The following is a 20,000-nucleotide window of genomic DNA, read 5'->3' on the forward strand; positions in this document are numbered from 1 at the left end:
GTTTTTTTTTGTTTTTTTAAGTAAGGATTGAAGAATTGCGGTTGAAACTTTGTTAAAAAGTAATAATGTTGAACAAAATGTACGCAAAAAAAAAAAAAGTGAATAGGGTAGTGTAAAATGAAAAACATACCATGGTTAAAACCATGAGTGCCACTAGCAGGAAAGAATCTCCACCACCATTAGCACCAGCTGTAAGGGCAGTAGTACTACCAAACGCAGGTCAAATTTGGCCTTCTTTGCCTTCAGAAAGTGTATTGGTGGGAAGGAAGCAGAGGACACTATGGAATTTATGTCACATCACTTATATCATTCTCAGCAAGTTATTGTTACCTCTGACAGTGACACCATCAGTTTGAGTCAGTGTTCTGAGAAAAATAGCCTGAGCAAAAAAAACTTATGTTTTTAATTTAATTCCTATTTACTCCATAGTAATAGTAATTTTTAACCATTTTAGTTTTTTTAATAAAAAAACAAAACCCGAAGTTTGTCTGTTGATTACCATACATGGTGAGGTCACGGATATACTAAGGCTGTGTTGGTGTTATATAGCTTAAAATGGTAGAACACGGTCATAGGATATCTTCCAGTGTTACACATATATTTATAGTCAATAGGAGCTGGAAAGAAAAATCGCACAAATAGGGTCTTATCAAATAAGAAAAAAAAAAAAACTCTGAGAGGCTCACCTTATGTGGTTGTGCAGGTCACAACCACAATAAATGCCTGTAGGCCACTGCAGAACCCACGCAGAGATCAAACAGTAGAACATGGAGAAAGGGTTAATTTCCAGCACCGCCACACAGTCCAAATGCTGTAGATTAAATATTTTTTGGTCAATGCGTTTCAAAGCCCTCGAAGGATTGTCCTGATGAAGCCTTTGAGGGTTTTAAAACATGTTGACCAATAAATCCTATTTAATCTACATCGTTTGGACAGTGTGGCTGAGCAGGAAATTAACCCTTTCTCCTTTTCCATTGTTTGACATCTCTTAACAGGGCAACTCAAGGTTTTGCCGTATTGTGAATTGATTTGCTGAAAATATATATTTTTTTTTTCTTTTTTAAAAAATTCAACAGGCCTGGCAATTTTGATTTTCAAAAGATTCGATCATCTCCAATTGGAACATTTTTTGGAGATGATAAATATCAAAGCCAGGATACTTGTCTTCATGGAAGTCGTAGTACTTTAAGACTGAAGTAGGTGGTGTAGAGCTCCAGAGCTGTAGAATGACCACATAGAAAGATGCTATTACACAAGATTGGTGGGGAGCCCTGTTACCAATTTTGCATTTAAGCTAGTTTCACACATCCGGCTTTTTGCCGGATTGTCAGATTTGGTGCACTCCAGTACAGTGTGATTCAGTACAATGGCAGCGCGGCAACTTCCGGGTCACATGCTCCGGTCACATGACAGCATGTGATCGGAGCTTGTCGTGCTGCCATTGTACTGTATACACTGTACTGGAGTGCGCCGGAACCGCCAATCAGGCGAAAAGATGTGTCGCGGGCGGAGGAGAGAACGCTGCGCTCTCCCACTGCTCGAGTCCGGCTGCCGCGGCCTGCTGCTGCTCGGTGGCTCGAGCGATGTGCCGGATCCCGGGGACTCGAGCGGCGCTCCTCGCCCGTGAGTGAAAGGGGTTTGGTTTTTGGGATAGTTTATTGTCCGTGACGCCACCCACGGTTGTGGTGATTGTATGGACACCACCGCTGCTCTGTATGGGGATCCCGGGAGCGGTGACAGGGAGCAGCAAAGTTGTTGGTTCTAAAGAAAAATAGGTGGGATTTTTAATAAATCCTCAATAACCAGCGCTAGAAAGGGGTTATAACCTTTTAGAATTTTTATTATTAAATATGTTGCTATCCTTGTTCTGGATGTAGGATAGAAATTAATAAAACACTGTACATAGATAAACAAGACAAGTTGTTGGTTCTCCCCTCCGTGGGTAGGGGGGTGGTCGTCCCGGGGCCCAGTGATGAGGTGGGTGATGAGGGATGGCGGTGCCGGTGCAGGGCTTGGTGAGGTGCAGGGACGCGGGGGCAGCGCTGTGCCTCACGGCACTGTGGTACTCACTCAGCCTGAGACGGGGACACAGTTCTCGGTAAAACACACGGCTGGAAAGACTGTTCCAACGGACGGCTGCTGTTGCTTTTCCCCAGTAGTTGACGGTGACGGTCCCTTTTCCTGCACCTAAGATGTTGTTGGTAGCGATGGGTTCCCACCGGTAACCCGCTCCCCGGCTTGGATATGGGCCGGAGGAGCCCCTCTCTGCCCGCAGGCGCTGGCCCTGAGAAACTGGTGCCTTGGCGGTGGCGGTGTCTCTCTCTAATGGTTGGACTGTTGCCTTCAATCGGGACTTGGTTGTTGGGAGACCCAGAGGTCCCCTTTACTGACGGATTTGGCAAATTCACGGCGACTCCTAGCCTTGCCGGGATCCGAAAGGCCCCTGCCAATGGTGCTGGCTGCTCTTCGTATACCGCTCCTGTACCGCCGGGCCACCACCCGTCCACGGTCCTTTCGGCAGCCTCCGAGTAGCCTCTCCTGCAGACAGCCACCGCCGTCTGCTGACCTTGCTGTCTCAGTCCAGGGCACACACCCGGACCAACTTCAGGCTTTCTCAACTGTCACTTTTCTGTCACTCTTACTCTTCTCACTAGCTCCTCTACCACTTCCTTCTCCTTCACTCCCCTAGCTTGAACTCCACTTCTCACTGTTCTGCCTGGTTTTCCTGCCTCCAGGGCTGTGAACTCCTCAGTGGGCGGAGCCAACCGCCTGGCCCACCCCCTGGTGTGGACATCAGCCCCTGGAGGAAGGCAACAAGGATTTTTGTGTAGCTTTGGTGTACCTATCTGGGGTGTAGGGTGTGGTGGTGTCATGACCTGTGACCCCTGGCTTGCCCAGGGCGTCACAGATTGATGCATGAAACAAGCCTTAAAGCCACTTTACACGCAGCGACATTGCTAGCGATGTCGCTGCCGATTGCACCCTCCCCCGTCATTTATGCGTCACGGGCAAATCACCGCCCATGGCGCATAATATCGCTAATACCAGTCACATGTACTTACCGCTGTGGCCGGCGAACAGTCTCTTTTCTAAGGGGGCGGTTCGTGCGGTGTCACAGCGATGTCACACGGCAGGCGTCCAATAGAAGCGGAGGGGCGGAGAGCAGCCGCATGAAAGACACGCTGACCTCGTTGCCGGAGGATGCAGCTACGGTGTTAGTCGTTCCCAGGGTGTCACACATAGCGATGTGTGCTGCCTCAGGGACGACGAACAACCTGCGTCCAAAAGCAGCAACGATATTTGGGATTTGAACGACGCGTCAACGATCAACAATTAAGTATTTTTGATATTTAGCGGTCGTTCGTACATGTCACACGCAACAACGTCGCTAACAAGGCCGGATGTGCGTTACGAATTCCGTGACCCCCAACGACATCTCGTTAGAGATGTCGTTGCGTGTAAAGCCCCCTTTAGGCTCAGGAGCTTCAAGTTAAATCCCCCAAACCTGTTGGCCAATTGACAGTTTGTCCTACAGCTATCGCTCTTAACTCCCCCATACACAGAAATTTTAGGCTTGGATAAGGGATTCTCTTTTGCTCACCAGGAAATATCAGCTACCAGACTCCTCTGTCTGTTGACTTTTCTACAGGCAATAGAAGTTAGGGATTCTGAAGCCTTCTCTCCCCAAACGTAGGAGTAGGGAGGCCTCCACACAAAATGTTTGTCGTTTCTCCCCCCTCAATATTGGTGGGTTCAACAGTGTATGGGAACTTTAAATCTCTGAATTTGAGGTATACTGAAGCAATGCTCAGACCTCAAAGCAAGTATAACTGGCTAGTGGTAAGCCCCGTCAAGGAGTTTGACATTGCAACTAGTATTAAAGCAATTTGGGTTTTAGACTGAACAGACTAATTCCGAAAAAGAGATGTTAGGATTTTCCAACATCTAATCAACTGTAAAATAAGTATTGATTTATACAAGATCAATATGAAGGAAATTGATATTTCTGCCTTTAGTTCCTTATAGATTTTATTTTCATACGTATAGAGATTCCTCTCCCCTTAAACCTCTGGTGTCAAGGCTGGACGGACTGCTTCACCAGAGCAGTAATGCCGAATTACCTTATAAACTATTACTAAATATTGTATTGTTGGAAAATGTTTGTATTACATAAATAAGTATAGTTTGTAATAATAGATGTGAATATATTCCTGCATGGATTAAAGATTTACCAAAAGTTCATGCTATGATGTTTCCACACCGCGGTATAGAGGGAAAGCGGCTACTTCATGAACTCACGTCTGTTCAGATCAGACCGCAGGATGACAAATCCCAAAATGCCCACACGTTGTTCAGATTGTGACCTACGACTACTGAAAACAAACATCCGACTTGTTCTGTCCATTCAGAAAGGTTGGAGTTTGTGGCATATGACTGCTGGGGCCAACATCAGCTTCATTTTAAGTCAGACACCAGAGAAAATAAGGAAAAAAAACAAAAAAACGATAAGAGGAAAAAAGCAAAAAGAGAAGGCGGGGGAATCTGTTCCAAATTAGCAAAGGTCTCCTTTCATTTTACTAGCAAGTAATTGGAAGCGGTAAAGAAAAGTGTAACTTATCGGATCTGGCGTGTTTATCTTTTCGTGAGGACAGGCGGCCGCTGGCGGGTTCCCTCTGGAGCCCTAGGGGGGAAATCACCTTCCCTTGATGTCCATTTGATCCGAAAAGAAAACAAAGGTGCCTGTGGAACGAGTGAGTGTAATTTGGGCGGCCCAGATGCTGGGTAATACAAGGAAGGGCCTTGATTGGAAACGTACCTTTCTGTGCAGAGGACCTTGCTCTCTCGTTTCCACACAGCCTTGAAGTCACAGCAGAATTCGTACCACACCACAAAGAAGGAGTTGGGGCTGATTTCCTTCTCACCCGCCTTTGGTTTGGCACCAAAAAATCCAACAGTTTCTTTAAAGCTGAAAGGAGGAATAAAATCTATCAGCAAACAACAAGTCTTGATGAAAAAAATATTTTCCTTTGACCTTCGTACCCCTAACTCTAAATAATAGTTGGCTGAACCAGTAGAATCCTAAAATCAGAACTACATACAAACTATAAAACCAGGCATATACAGGGATTATTAGAGTCGGATTCCCATTTACACTAAATAGTGATGTTATTGTGAGTTTGCGGTGAAGGTTTTAGCTCCGTATTGAAAGAAAGAGTAAAGGTCATCAGATTTGGAACTAAACTTTCCTTCCCCAGGGCCAAAGATTAAGTTCACTACCTCAATCCTATATCTATATACTTTGGCCAAGGCAGCCACCATCCGGGCACAAGACCCCCGGCTCTGCCCCCACTAAGTTCCACTCCCATGGGAGCAGTATTGGCATATAGATGCCCAATTCATAATGAGCTGCACATATAAAAGGTGCTCCTATTGAGGTTTTGGCACTTGTCTCCATACAGCCATAGAGATCGATCCCTCTCTCGCTCGCTCGATGCCTCTCTCGCTCGCTCGATGCCTCTCTCGCTCGCTCGATGCCTCTCTCGCTCGCTCGATGCCTCTCTCGCTCGCTCGATGCCTCTCTCGCTCGCTCGATGCCTCTCTCGCTTGCTCGATGCCTCTCTCGCTCGCTCGATGCCTCTCTCGCTCGCTCGATGCCTCTCTCGCTCGCTCGATGCCTCTCTCGCTCGCTCGATGCCTCTCTCGCTCGCTCGATCGATGCCTCTCTCGCTCGCTCGATCCCTCTCTCGCTCGCTCGATCCCTCTCTCGCTCGCTCGATCCCTCTCTCGCTCACTCGATCCCTCCCTCGCTCGTTTGATCCCTCCCTCGCTCGTTCGATCCCTCTCTCTCGTCTTACAGTGGTATAATGGTAATGTTCAAAAGAAACTGCAAATTACTATATTCACAAATGTAGATGTTATCACATATTGATATCTTAGTTGTTGACTGATTCATTTTTAATTATATCAAGACATGTATGATATATCAATAGATTCCTGATATGGTAAAAATCTGAAAGAAAATCACAGCCGCAATTTGAAATATCTGGGATCAATGCAGTCATTTGTTCTACATCATACCCACCATTGTACACTGCATAATTATAAATAATAGGTTAGTATAAACCCCTTTTTTGGACACCTAACCTAAGCTTGAGTGGATATCAGTCCACCATGTTAACAAGCATTAAAGAGGTTGTCCACTATGTTTACATTGATGGCCTATCCTTCGGAAAGGTCATCAATGATTCATTGATTGAGGTCTAACACTCCGCGCATCAGCTGCTGACAACAGGGCCAGAAATCCGTTCCGGAGCTGCCCCGTCAATGATAGCTGCCACAGGTGGGTACTGCACATTCATCTCCTTCAGATCACTGATCTGAGTGGGAGTTGGATGTGCAATACTCAGTCACAGCTATCAATTGAGGGGCAGCTCCAGAACTAAGCATTTACGGCCGCCCACCTCCGTCATTGAGAACAGCTGATCGATGGGGGTGCAAGGTGTCAGATCTCTGCCAAAGGTTGATGACTTATCCTAAGAATAGGCCATCAAGGTAAAAGATGTGGACAACCTCTTTAAGGTATACGAATTAACAAAAAATCTTTATTCCATGAAGGATTTTACTTTGAAAGAATAGTTTGTTTGCTGACGATCTCATTGAATATACAAGTCAAGACTTAACGGACTAAAATGGGCCACCAGCATTAGGAGTGTTCGGTGGCTTAATGGATGCTCAACCATCTTTCATATAATGTGTGTGTCCACGTACTGGTTGGCTAATTTCTTATGCGGATATCCTCATTGTTGGTCAGATTGTAGAAATGTACTATTTATAATAATCTGGAACATTTATAATTCTACTTCTGTGATCGGGCATACTTTAGATTTTTCCAAATATGACATTTACAAACATAACTCACGAATTACTGACAGAATTTTTTTTTTTTTTTTTTTTTTTACAAGGAGCAGTATAAGGAGTACCTGGTATGTGCTTTACTTAGGTTATTTTGTTCAGTTTTATGTTCATCTTTGGCTGAAAAAGAAAAACAAAACTTGAGTTTATAAAATCAGAGTTTGCCCTAATTCTTACTTTTGTTGCAGAAAGATTTACATTACAACAAGGCAGGGAAAATGTGTGAATAGAAATTATTATTTATTTTTTATTATTTTTTTTACACTCCATTTACTTCAGTGGAATACCCACAAAATAAAAGTAAAAAATGGCTGAAGCTAAAAAGCAGGAAAAATGGGTGGGGGAATGCACCGTAAAGAAACCTACATCTCAGAAGTCCGTTTTAGACAAAAACCCTTGACAGGGCTACAAAAGTAGTAATCAGGGGATGGATAAGAGAAATGGTAATTACTAAATACTCTTACTAGAATAATCATGACAAAATTGGCTACAGTTTGCTAAAAAGCAATTCTCAAATAGTTGTGCTCCGGTACGCTCGGTGCTCGGCCTGGTGGGAGCCGCTTGCAGTCTTCTGAATGGCTCTCAAGGGGTAACAACGTTATAGGATGTAGAGTGTACAAAAAAACCCTCAACTCTCCCCCGGAAATGATCTGTATATGGCTGGCTGTATGTGGGCAGAGGGGCAAACTGCCCAATGGCTTCCAATGGAGGCTCAGGTCAAGTCCAGAAAGGTAAGAGGGTAGATCCAGGCAACTACCGTCCAGTAAGCCTGACATCAGTAGTATGCAAAGTTTTTGAGGGCATTTTAAGGGATGACATGCAAAAATATATTGCAGAAAATAATATGATAACTGACAAACAGCATGGATTCATGAAAGATAAGTCGTGTCTAACCAACCTGTTGGGGTTCTATGAGGGGGTAAGTGCAAACCTGGATATTGGTAACGCAGCTGATGTGATTTATTTAGACTTTGCAAAAGCATTTGATACTGTACCAAATAATAGCCTTATACTAAAGCTCCAGAAGCAAGGACTAGGGGAAACTATATGCAACTGGGTAAGGAATTGGCTAAAAGATAGGAAACAAAGAGTAGTCATAAATGGAACATTCCCTAAATGGGCTATAGTCAGCAGTGGGGGCCGCAGGGATCTGTGCTAGGACCAATTATTTTTAATCTCTTTATTAATGACCTTGTGGATGGGATTGCTAGTAAAGTGTCAGTCTTTGCTGATGACACCAAACTATGTAGGATATTAAAAACTCACCTTGATAGTATAATATTACAAAAAGATCTGGATAAGATGTCAGAATGGGCAGATACTTGGAAAATGAGATTTAATGTTGATAAATGTAAAGTAATGCACCGAGGACGGAGTAATCCTATAACTGCGTACACATTAAATGGAAGTAAACTCGGGACTACAGAACAGGAGAAGGACTTGGGTATTCTCATTACAAATAAGCTGAGCAGCAGCACTCAATGTCAGGCAGCAGCTGCTAAAGTAAACAAGATTCTAGGGTGTATAAAAAGAGAAATTAGATCCCGGGATCCCAACGTATTGTTACCCTTCTATAAACCACTTGTAAGGCCACATCTAGAATATGGGATCCAGTTTTGGGCTCCACATTTTAAAAAGGACATTCAGAAGTTAGAGTCAGTTCAAAGGCGGCAACTAGACTACTACAAGGAATGGAGGCCTCCCATATGATGAGAGGTTGGAAAAGTTAGATATGTTTAGCTTAGAAAAAAAGAAGACGTCTCAGAGGAGATCTCATTTATATGTATAAATACATGTGTGGTCAATACAAAGCACTGGCACATGACTTATTTCTTCCAAAGACAATACTAAGGACCAGGGGGCACTCACTGCGAGTAGAAGAAAAGAGATTCCGACAGCTAAATAGGAAAGGGTTCTTTACAGTTAGAGCGGTCAGACTGGAATGCCGACCACAAGAGGTAGTAATGGCAGATACTATAACAGCTTTTATATCAGGGCTGGATGATTTCCTCAGTACACAACATTGTTGGTTATAAATGACTTAGTGACCAAATGTAGAACTGGTGGAGGAAGGTTGAACTAGATGGACCTAGGTCTTTTTTTCAACCTAAGTAACTTTATCTAAAGTCCAGCTGAAATTGTGACGCCCTGGACTAGCCAGGTAGTCACAGGTAGGCCCTTGCATTACACCTATCTCCCTAAAAAGGTAACTGCAGCCAACCTTAAAACCCTTGTCGCCTCTCAGTGTCCAATGGTCACACCAGGGGGTGGAGCCAGGTGGTTGGCCATGCCCACCAAGGAGTCAAGAGGGCCTGAGGCAGGAAACAGTTTGAGTGAGGAGTTGAAGTGTCAAGTTCAAGTGCAGCAGGCCTGTGGTGACAGGTCTGCAGCAACCACACTGATGGTCGTAGCCCTGGTACCGTGGCAAGGAGGCAGACGGTGGTCTGGCCTGCAGGAGCCGGGAAAATGGCCAGGTTGAACCGTAAGGCACCGGGACAGGGTAGTGGCCCGCCGGTACCGAACCAGGGAACCGACTGGAAACCGGAGCACCAGAGGAGTACTCAGACCCAGTACAAGGTCCAGAAACCACTGGACCATGTCGAATTAACTGATTGAGATCTGGACCTTAGGTCCTTACCCATCCCAAGACCCGAAAGATGGCAACAGCCCACAGAGGGGGATAGAAAGCCACCGCACAGGCAGAGAGATCCCACGGGCCAGCGCCTGCGGGCAAACTGACTCTTCCGACACATACACGCCGGGAAGCGGACTCCCGTTGCTGAGGCACAGGCAGTCATCACATACTACAGGTGCAGGAGAAAGGCAAGACCACCAAACCAGGTGGGGTACCAGACGAAGCCGGCTGCAGGCACTGACCACCATCAACTTTGTTTATCAGAGACTCGTGTGTGTCCATTACTAACTGAGTACAACAGTGCAATCCAGCAGCGCATCGCCCTGCACCATCCAGCCACCACATCTCCCCAACGGGTCCCGGGGCCACCATCCCTGCCCACGGAGGGGTTAACATCTTGCTGCACGACCATCTCCCGCGGGTGCCCCGTAACCACAACAGTGGTGTCTACCTTCACCACATCCCATGGGTGGGGTCACAAACTCAAGCGCGGCTCCGGCCGTGCACCTATCTAACCACCATCACACCCCTCATCGAGATCGCTAGCAAACTCCTTTCAGAGCGACGTGACCCCCGAGTCTGGAGGCGCTCGAGCCACCCACCAGAAACGAGCCCGGATCAGGGCAGCTCGGCTACGGCCAAGCGCTGGGCGGTGCAAAAATCGCAGAACCCCAGCATCCACGGGTCTGATCATCTCCACCCATGTAAATTTTATTGAATATTAGAAGTCTATGTAAAAGTTTGTTTTCATCATATATTCGGGCGAGTCCACATGTTGGAGTCAAATTGGAATCTTCTCATGTATGATACTTTCTATATAAGATGCGTGACACGATAGGCAAAGTGTAACGCTGTAGGCTCGGTGACTCTTTAGGGCACTGCGGTAAACAATAACGCAATCTGAACACCTTGCACTAGATTACGAGAGCACAGTAATGATAGACAGGCTTATCACGCATTATTATTTTTAGTTTTTCAAGAAGGTGGTTAACATGAAAATTTTGGCCTGTCCTGTGCGCAACCCAACTGATCACAACACAACGTTCTTCAGCTCATTGGCACAAGCCTCCTGCCATCAGCTAGTAAATCTCCGGTCAGCACCAGCTAAGCCCAGATGGATAGCATCAAATTTGTTTTGACGTTGCTCGGAAATTAAGTAACAGCGTAGCTGCCAGTAAGAAACAACCAAGAGTATCGATGTTCTTCCCTTTTCCTATAGCCAAGACACGGTCTGCAGAAGCATATACATATAGCGGACCCCGCGTCCTTAACGGAAATACATGGAAGTTTACAGTGTATTTGGCTCATAAAACCTTAAAAGCTTTTGTTACTCTTGACACATAAGAGTATTCTCAATTCAATTATTTACAACAACGCAATCACCAAAAACCATGATGCATCGTATTTAAGGCCCCTGCTGTAGTTATCTGTTAGGCTATACGCGCACACTGCATTTTTTTGACGCTGCGTTTTTTGCCGCAAAAAACGCACCAGCGGCAAAAACACATCGGTCACAATGCATGCGTTTTTTGCCGCGTTTTGGTGCATTTTTGGTTGCATTTTGCTGCGTTTTTCCAATGCATTGCATGGGTGGAAAATGCAGTAAAACGCAGAAAAGAATTGACATGACCATTTTTTTTTTTTCACCTTATAAAACGCAGCAAAAAAAAATAATATATATATAAAAAAAGTTGTGTGCGGACAGCAAAAATGAAAAAAATCATAGGCTTTGCTGGGGAAGCAAAGTCATGCAGTTTTGAGCGCAAAAACACCCGAAAAACGCGCAAAAAAAGCCACGAAAAACGCACTGTGCGCACATAGCCTTACTTCTAAATATAGAGATGTTGGAGGGCGAAGGCAGAAAATGAAAAGAAGCATAAATGTTATGGACACCATTGGGGAAGGTTTTCTTTTACTTAAATGCATATGTTTTGGCCGAAAAATCAATTTTTACAGTAACATTTCTTTAAAAAGAGAACCTAAACGCTGATGCATGCAGACGCGGAGGTTGTACTTGCAGTTCTCCCTCTCTACCCCCTATTACCTGCCTGTTGTGTTAGACTGAAAGACCTCATTTAAAAGCATAACCATCATTTTAATTTTTTATTTCATAAATCAATAGTACACATGAAAATAAGCAATTTTGTAATGCATCTTATCAGACAAATTTGCTTCTTTCTCTGCCAGAATTGATTAAAAATCTCAATTAGAGGTAAAATCTGTATTCGGATAAGACTTTCCCATTACTGAGATGGCAGTTGGTGCTGATGAGAATCTATGTAGATAGAAGATGGAAGAGGGGGGAAAAGCTGTTTAGCTCCTCCCTCTGCATCTAGCTCCTCCCATCATCATAGAATCTCATCAGCACCAGCTTCCATCTCCTATCTCAGTAATGCTGTATGCCCAAATTCCCTCCCTAACCAGCCCTGTATAATGCTATTCAGAAATATGAATGATTAAAAAAATGACTTCTAAACCTTACTGTTCCTAAGCTAGTTAGCGCCTTTACTAGTTGCTAGGGCATTGATTCCCCTGACTAGTCAGCCCTCTTTCCGTGCTAATGTGACGCCCTGACAAAATCAGGGTGTCACAGTAGACTGTGACAGTCGGTAGACCGGGCCACAGGCGACGGAGATCCAGTCGCGGGAAACCTTAAGTTGACCAGGGCAGGGTCGTAGCCTGCAGGTACCGACAGCGGGAACCTGGTCCGGAGCCGTGCACAGACAGGGTACCTGTTCCCTAGGGCGAGGAGCAGCTTTAAGCCCCTTACCAATTGACCAGCCGAGGACAAGATTTCAAGTCTCGTCCCACAGGAGGCCCAGATAGAGCGAGATGGAAGCCCAACGAGGGGGATAGGGCTCCGCAATTGCCTGCTAAGATCCCACGGGTCAGTTCTCGTGGGCCACAGCTCCCAAAAGACAGTAACACCGGGAGCAGACTTCCCCATTTCACATGGAGTAGTTAATACAAAGGAATCAAAAAGTGGAAGGGCCCCTGTTCCACTGTACCGGGGTGCGGGATCCGAACACACCAGAGGCTACTGGCTACTGGTAATTTGGTTTACCATCTGGACTCTGTGTCAAGTTATTTTAGAACTGTGAGTGAGTACACCGGCACCATCCGATCCAACCCTGCAGACTGCACTCAGTCACACCATCCCACCTGTACCGGGGTCCCGGGACAACACCTCCCATACCCGTGGAGGGTATAACATTCAGCTACCCCACTCCATCAGCCCCGGGCACCACCTCCAGCGGCAGTGCCACCAAAATCACTGCATAATATGTATATTACCCCTTTTTCACTTGCGGGCGACAGGCGGGCGCTCAGGCCCGGGTCCGGCTTCCCCTCGAGCCATTGCAACGACCCCGGATACGAGCGTCTCGAGCAACCCCTCTACCACGGTCTGTTCCTCTGCCCACAACAACTATCACTCTCTTTTGGGTGTGATAACATGATTTTTACAAGCCGGCATTACTACCAGCTCCTGAAGATCTTGCGCATACGCACAACTCATTTTGACAGTGTCAGTGCGCTTTTGAAGAAGGGCGTATACGTCTTATTTTTATTAGGCACACTGCGCATGACCAAAAGTTCAGGTAATGTGTACATGAGTTGTCTTCTGAACTTTCGGTCATGCACAGTGTACCTGAGGAAGACGGGAAGAGTACACTCCGCTTCAAAGGCGCACTGATGCTGCCGAAATGAGCGGCGCACATTCGCTAGATCTCAGTTAGCTGGTGGTGATGCCAGCTCATGGAAATCATGTTATCACACCCACAGGGGAGTGATAGCATGGAATGAGGGTCGACTAGTCGGGAAACACACACCCCTTTGACTAGTCAAGGCATTAATTAATCTTGGGACTACGAGGTTTACAAGTCTTTTTTTTTTTTAAACATTCATATTAGTGAATAGTGTTATATAGGGCTGATTAGGGAGGGATTTGGGCATCCAGGTATGAATGCTGATGGGTTGGGGGGCATAGGGGACCTGACAGGTTCTCGTTAAACAGTTTCCACTATGTCACGATCGGGGGGGTAACAAGCGGGAGTCACTCCCCTCCTTTATACCACCCGACCGACAGACAATGTGACGCGCTCTCTAGCGCCCCTCTTATAGTCAGGCCAATTATGGAATTGCCCGACAATAAGCAAGGAGGCCGCTATTCTACTGTGCCGATGCTTGAAGGGCTCCTGGTGAGAGTAGGGTATATTTTCCCCCGACCTCCGCGGACGGAATATATAAAAAACCTCCCCAAATCTCACTGGCCGCCCCACAATGATCCTTGGCACAAACTTGCTGCCACCAACCGATTTACGGTAACTATTAACCGAGCACACAGACGTGGGATCTAAGATTTCTCCCGTGCCTCCCCCATACTCTGGAATGCTCTGCCACAACACATCAGACTCTCGCCTACCTTGGCAAGCTTCAAAAGGAACCTGAAGACCCACCTCTTCCGACAAGTCTACAACCTGCCGTAACCCTCAGTCTGATACAGCGCCGCACAATCAGCTCTACCCTAACCTACTGTATCCTGATCTATCCCTTGTAGACTGTGAGCCCTTCGTGGGCAGGGACCTCTATCCTCCTGTACCAGTCTGTGTCTTGTATTGTTTATGATTATTGTACTTGTCCCTATTATGTACACCCCTTTCACATGTAAAGCGCCATGGAATTGATGGCGCTATAATAATAAATAATAATAATAGCAGTACATCCGATGCAAGTGTTGAATTATACTGTTCTTTGTAGCCACAATCCACTGTTCTTCTCGATTGTGTGACGTAATAATGAAGCAAATAATCTACACATGCAAGCTAGGGATGGTGCGCAACGTTCGTAATGGGATAACTATAGCACCATCGTGCCTAGTGAGTTCTCTATCAAACCATCTTCATCAATCCAGCAAAAGGTCTATTTTCTGGCAACAATAGCAAAATATCCCAAAAACCCTCCGCCATTCCCTGACAGATTTCAGTTACTGAACAAGACCTGGAACTACATGAACAGGTTCTTAAGTAACTTGCTCTTCCAACAAAGTATTACAAGGTGTCTGAGCATGATCTGCATGTTTCCCAATTGTAAGGATCAGGGTCTTCTCCACTTGCATGCCATCTGTCGAAGATCTCCCTCACACAGCACACTTCAAATGCTATTTATGTAAAAGTTGCAACACGGCCAGAACATGTTGTAACAATATGATCCTAATAAAATAAAATAACCTCAGAAGAGGAACGGGATGAATTATAAGTCTGTAGGGGCTCAGAGGCAGCGGACCGGCATTGACTAGAGTGGGCAGAACAGGCCGAAGGAGAAACAGCACTCAAGTGTTGGAAAGGAAACATGAAGCTGTTCATATTCAAGCATGCAATAAAACGCAAGAGAAAACAAAACATCTTCAAAGACCATTGGGACCTAGTGTGGACTTTATATTGTAATCTCATGTCCATAGTAGTGTCTGGCTTTCCATAGACTTTTAAATTGTCTCTCCAGGAAAGGAGACAAACTCTAGCGCCATCTATTGGAAGTAGCAATCCTAAAAGTCAAAAGTGGCCTTCTAAAAAGGCCTTTTCTTATGACTTAGGATATATGCCAGATTAGAATCCCAATTTGCAGACACTGTTTCGGGGTGATTGCCCCTCATCAGTGCAATGTATGGGTAACTGATCTGGCCTATGAGAAGCTAATGGGGGACCCCGTGGTCCCCCATAGACTTTTACACACTACAACTCGTGACTAGTGATGAGCGAGCACTACCATGCTCGGGTGCTCAGTATTCGTAACTAGCGATGAGCGGGCACTACCATGCTCGGGTGCTCAGTACTCGTAACTAGTGATGAGCGGGCACTACCATGCTCGGGTGCTCAGTACTCGTAACTAATGATGAGCGGGCACTACCATGCTCGGGTGCTCATTATTCGTAACTAGTGATGAGCGGGCACTACCATGCTCGGGTGCTCTGTACTCGTAACTAGTGATGAGCGGGCAGTACCATGCTCGGGTGCTCTGTACTCGTAACTAGTGATGAGCGGGCACTACCATGCTCGGGTGCTCAGTACTCATAACTAGTGATGAGTGGGCACTACCATGCTCGGGTGCTCTGTACTCGTAACTAGTGATGAGTGAGCACTACCATGCTCGGGTGCTCTGTACTCGTAACTAGTGATGAGTGGGCACTACCATGCTCGGGTGCTCTGTACTCGTAACTAGTGATGAGCGGGCACTACCATGCTCGGGTGCTCTGTACTCGTAACTAGTGATGAGTGGGCACTACCATGCTCGGGTGCTCTGTACTCGTAACTAGTGATGAGTGAGCACTACCATGCTCGGGCGCTCAGTACTTTTAAAAACAGATACAGTAACAATAGAGCCCCGACCGGCTGCTACCAGCTAATTTTCACAAAAAATATATATACATATATGTGTTTGTTTCAGGTTTTTTAAAACACTCGCATGCGTGCCTGCAAAGTTAAAGAAAAAAAATTAACTAAAAAGTAAAAATAAAATAGAAAACATTTGCTGAAAAATGCTTGGAGAGTTTGAAAAACGTTTAGGATAAACTTTTGTTTTTACCAGTCCAAACTTCAATCAAATTCCATAAATATGTAGTCCAGGGCCGTATTTACCATTAGGCACCCGTGGTCCGGTGCCTAGGGCGGCAGATTGTGAGGGGCGGCACCTTCTGGCAGCAAAAAAAAAAAAAAATTTTTTTTTTTTTTTTTTTTTTTTTTTTTACATTTTTTTTTGTGGCCGCCGAGCACAGGGAGCTGATTGACCCCGGAACTGCCGGCGCCTGCACTTCCGGGGTCACAGGCGCGCGCCAATCAGCTCCTTCCTCTGTGCTGCGTCCACTGCTGTGTGGACGTCACATGCAGAGCTCACAGCAGGACGCCGTGGAGGACGCCGTGATGGAAGCCGGTGTCAGAAGAGGATACTCACGTGAGCCAGGAAGATGGCGGCGGGCACTGGAGCAGGTAAGTGGATTCATAAGGAGCGTGGGAGTGTCTCTAATGCAGACCAGAGATCTGCGCATGCGGGGGGGTGAGGCGGCAAAGGCAGATACTGGAGGGAGGCAGAGGCTGAGACTGGGGGGAGGCTGGAGGGAGGCAGAGGCTGAGACTGGGGGGAGGCTGGAGGAAGGCAGAGGCTGAGACTGGGGGGAGGCTGGAGGTAGGCAGAGGCTGAGACTGGAGGGAGGCAGTGGCTGAGACTGGGGGGAGGCTGGAGGGAGGCAGAGGCTGAGACTGGAGAGAGGCAGAGGCTGAGACTGGGGGGAGGCTGGAGGGAGGCAGAGGCTGAGACTGGAGGGAGGCAGAGGCTGAGACTGTGGGGAGGCTGGAGGGAGGCAGAGGCTGAGACTGGGGGAGGCTGGAGGGAGGCAGAGGCAGAGACTGGGGGAGGCTGGAGGGAGGCTGGAGGGAGGCAGAGGCAGAGACTGGGGGGAGGCTGGAGGAAGGCAGAGGCTGAGACTGGGGGGAGGCTGGAGGTAGGCAGAGGCTGAGACTGGAGGGAGGCAGTGGCTGAGACTGGGGGGAGGCTGGAGGGAGGCAGAGGCTGAGACTGGAGAGAGGCAGAGGCTGAGACTGGGGGGAGGCTGGAGGGAGGCAGAGGCTGAGACTGGAGGGAGGCAGAGGCTGAGACTGGAGGGAGGCTGGAGGGAGGCAGAGGCTGAGACTGGGGGAGGCTGGAGGGAGGCAGAGGCAGAGACTGGGGGGGAGGCTGGAGGGAGGCAGAGGCAGAGACTGGGGGGAGGCTGGAGGGAGGCAGAGGCTGAGACTGGGGGAGGCTGGAGAGAGGCAGAGGCTGAGACTGGGGGGAGGCTGGAGGGAGGCAGAGGCAGAGACTGGGGGGAGGCTGGAGGGAGGCAGAGGCTGAGACTGGGGGGAGACTGGAGGGAGGCAGAGGGAGAGACTGTGGGGAGGCTGGAGGGAGGCAGAGGCTGAGACTGGGGGAGGCTGGAGGGAGGCAGAGGCAGAGACTGGGGGGAGGCTGGAGGGAGGCAGAGACTGGGGGGAGGCTGGAGGGAGGCAGAGGCTGAGACTGGGGGGAGGCTGGAGAGAGGCAGAGGCAGAGACTGGGGGGAGGCTGGAGGGAGGCAGAGGCAGAGACTGGGGGGAGGCTGGAGGGAGGCAGAGGCAGAGACTGGGGGGGAGGCTGGAGGGAGGCAGAGGCAGAGACTGGGGGGAGGCTGGAGGGAGGCAGAGTCAGAGACTGGGGGGAGGCTGGAGGGAGGCAGAGGCAGAGACTGGGGGAGGCTGGAGGGAGGCAGAGGCTGAGACTGGAGGGAGGCTGAGACTAGGGGGAGGCTGGAGGGAGACTGAGGCTGAGACTGGGGGGAGGCTGGAGGGAGGCTGAGGCTGAGACTGGAGGGAGGCTGAGGCTGAGACTGGGGGGAGGCTGGAGGGAGGCAGAGGCAGAGACTGGGGGGAGGCTGGAGGGAGGCAGAGGCAGAGACTGGGGGGAGGCTGGAGGGAGGCTGAGGCTGAGACTGGAGGGAGGCTGAGGCTGAGACTTGAGGGAGGCAGAGGCTGAGACTGGAGGGAGGCTGAGACTGGGGGGAGGCTGGAGGGAGACTGAGGCTGAGACTGGGGGGAGGCTGGAGGGAGGCTGAGGCTGAGACTGGAGGGAGGCTGAGGCTGAGACTGGGGGGAGGCTGGAGGGAGGCAGAGGCAGAGACTGGGGGGAGGCTGGAGGGAGGCAGAGGCAGAGACTGGGGGGAGGCTGGAGGGAGGCTGAGGCTGAGACTGGAGGGAGGCTGAGGCTGAGACTGGGGGGAGGCTGGAGGGAGGCAGAGGCAGAGACTGGGGGGAGGCTGGAGGGAGGCAGAGGCAGAGACTGGGGGGAGGCTGGAGGGAGGCTGAGGCTGAGACTGGAGGGAGGCTGAGGCTGAGACTTGAGGGAGGCAGAGGCTGAGACTGGAGGGAGGCTGAGACTGGGGGGAGGCTGGAGGGAGACTGAGGCTGAGACTGGGGGGAGGCTGGAGGGAGGCTGAGACTGAGACTGGAGGGAGGCTGAGACTGGGGGGAGGCTTTAGGGAGGCAGAGGCAGAGACTGGGGGGAGGCTGGAGGGAGGCAGAGGCAGAGACTGGGGGGAGGCTGGAGGGAGGCTGAGGCTGAGACTGGTGGGAGGCTGAGGCTGAGACTTGAGGGAGGCTGAGGCTGAGACTGGAGGGAGGCTGGAGGGAGGCTGAGGCGGAGACTGGGGCAGGCTGAGGCTGGGGGGAGGCAAAGGCTGAGACTGGGGAAGAGAGGCTGATGCTGAGGGAAGATAGAGGCTGATGCTGGGGGAGAGAGGCTGATGCTGGGGGAGTGGGAGAGAGGGGCTAATGCTAGAGACAGAGGACAAGGGATGAGGGATAGTGCAATGACAAAATTGATTGGGTGGGGGGAGTGTAAGGACTCAGAATAAGAGGGGGCAGCATTGGGAGCTCATTGTGAAGAAGGGGCAGCATGTGTGGGATCAGTATGGAGTGGAGCAATGTAGGGGAGTCAATATCAAGAGTGGGGTAGTGTGTGTGTGGGGGGTCTCAGCATAAGCGTTAGTGTGGTGGTCTTAGCATGAGTGGGGCAACATGAAGGTCTCATTATGGAAAAGAGGAAGGCAGCATTAGGAGCTCATGGAGAGGGACAGCATGCATGGGACATTGTGAGAAGGGGGCAGCATGCATGGGACACTGAGGAGGGGGCAGCATGCATGAGACATTGTGAGGAGGGGGCAGCATGCATGGGACATTGTGAGAAGGGGGCAGCATGCATGGGACACTGAGGAGGGGGCAGCATGCATGAGACATTGTGAGGAGGGAGCAGCATGCATGGGACATTGTGAGGAAGGAGCAGCATGCATGGGACATTGTGAGGAGGGAGCATCAAGCATGAGACATTGTGCGGAGGGAGCAGCATGCATGGGACATTGTGAGGAGGGAGCAGCAAGCATGAGACATTGTGCGGAGGGAGCAGCATGCATGGGACATTGTGAGGAGGGAGCAGCATGCATGGGACATTGTGAGGCGGGAGCAGCATACATGAGACATTGTGAGGAGGGGGCAGCATGCATGAGACATTGTGAGGAGGGAGCAGCATTCATGGGACATTGTGAGGAGGGAGCAGCATACATGAGACATTGTGAGGAGGGGGCAGCATGCATGAGACATTGTGAGGAGGGAGCAGCATGCATGGGACATTGTGAGGAGGGGCAGCATGCATGGGACATTGTGAGGAGGGAGCAGCATGCATGGGACATTGTGAAGAGGGGGCAGCATGCATGGGACATTGTGAGGAGAGAGCAGCATGCATGGGACATTGTGAGGAGGGGGCAGCATGCATGGGACATTGTGAGGAGGGGGCAGCATGCATGGGACATTGTGAGGAGGGGGCAGCATGCATGGGACATTGTGAGGAGGGGGCAGCATGCAAGGGACATTGTGAGGAGGGGGCAGCATGCAAGGGA

At 48.9% G+C, this 20,000-nt stretch overlaps 1 protein-coding gene across 5 annotated transcripts in view; it reads right to left on the reverse strand.

The window, feature by feature from the left end:
* FMN1 (formin 1) overlaps positions 1–20,000 on the reverse strand; it is a 367,097-nt gene that overhangs the window by 31,224 nt on the left and 315,873 nt on the right. For all 5 annotated transcript variants that reach the window (XM_075330787.1, XM_075330789.1, XM_075330790.1 and 2 more), the window contains 2 exons: positions 6,981–7,032; positions 4,817–4,966 (listed from right to left, as the gene is read on the reverse strand). In XM_075330787.1, coding sequence (XP_075186902.1) covers positions 4,817–4,966; positions 6,981–7,032 — 202 coding nt within the window. The remainder of the gene's footprint in view (positions 1–4,816; positions 4,967–6,980; positions 7,033–20,000) is intronic.

This window comes from Anomaloglossus baeobatrachus, chromosome 12 (assembly GCF_048569485.1).
Source record: "Anomaloglossus baeobatrachus isolate aAnoBae1 chromosome 12, aAnoBae1.hap1, whole genome shotgun sequence".
Classification (NCBI taxonomy): Eukaryota; Metazoa; Chordata; class Amphibia; order Anura; family Aromobatidae; genus Anomaloglossus; species Anomaloglossus baeobatrachus.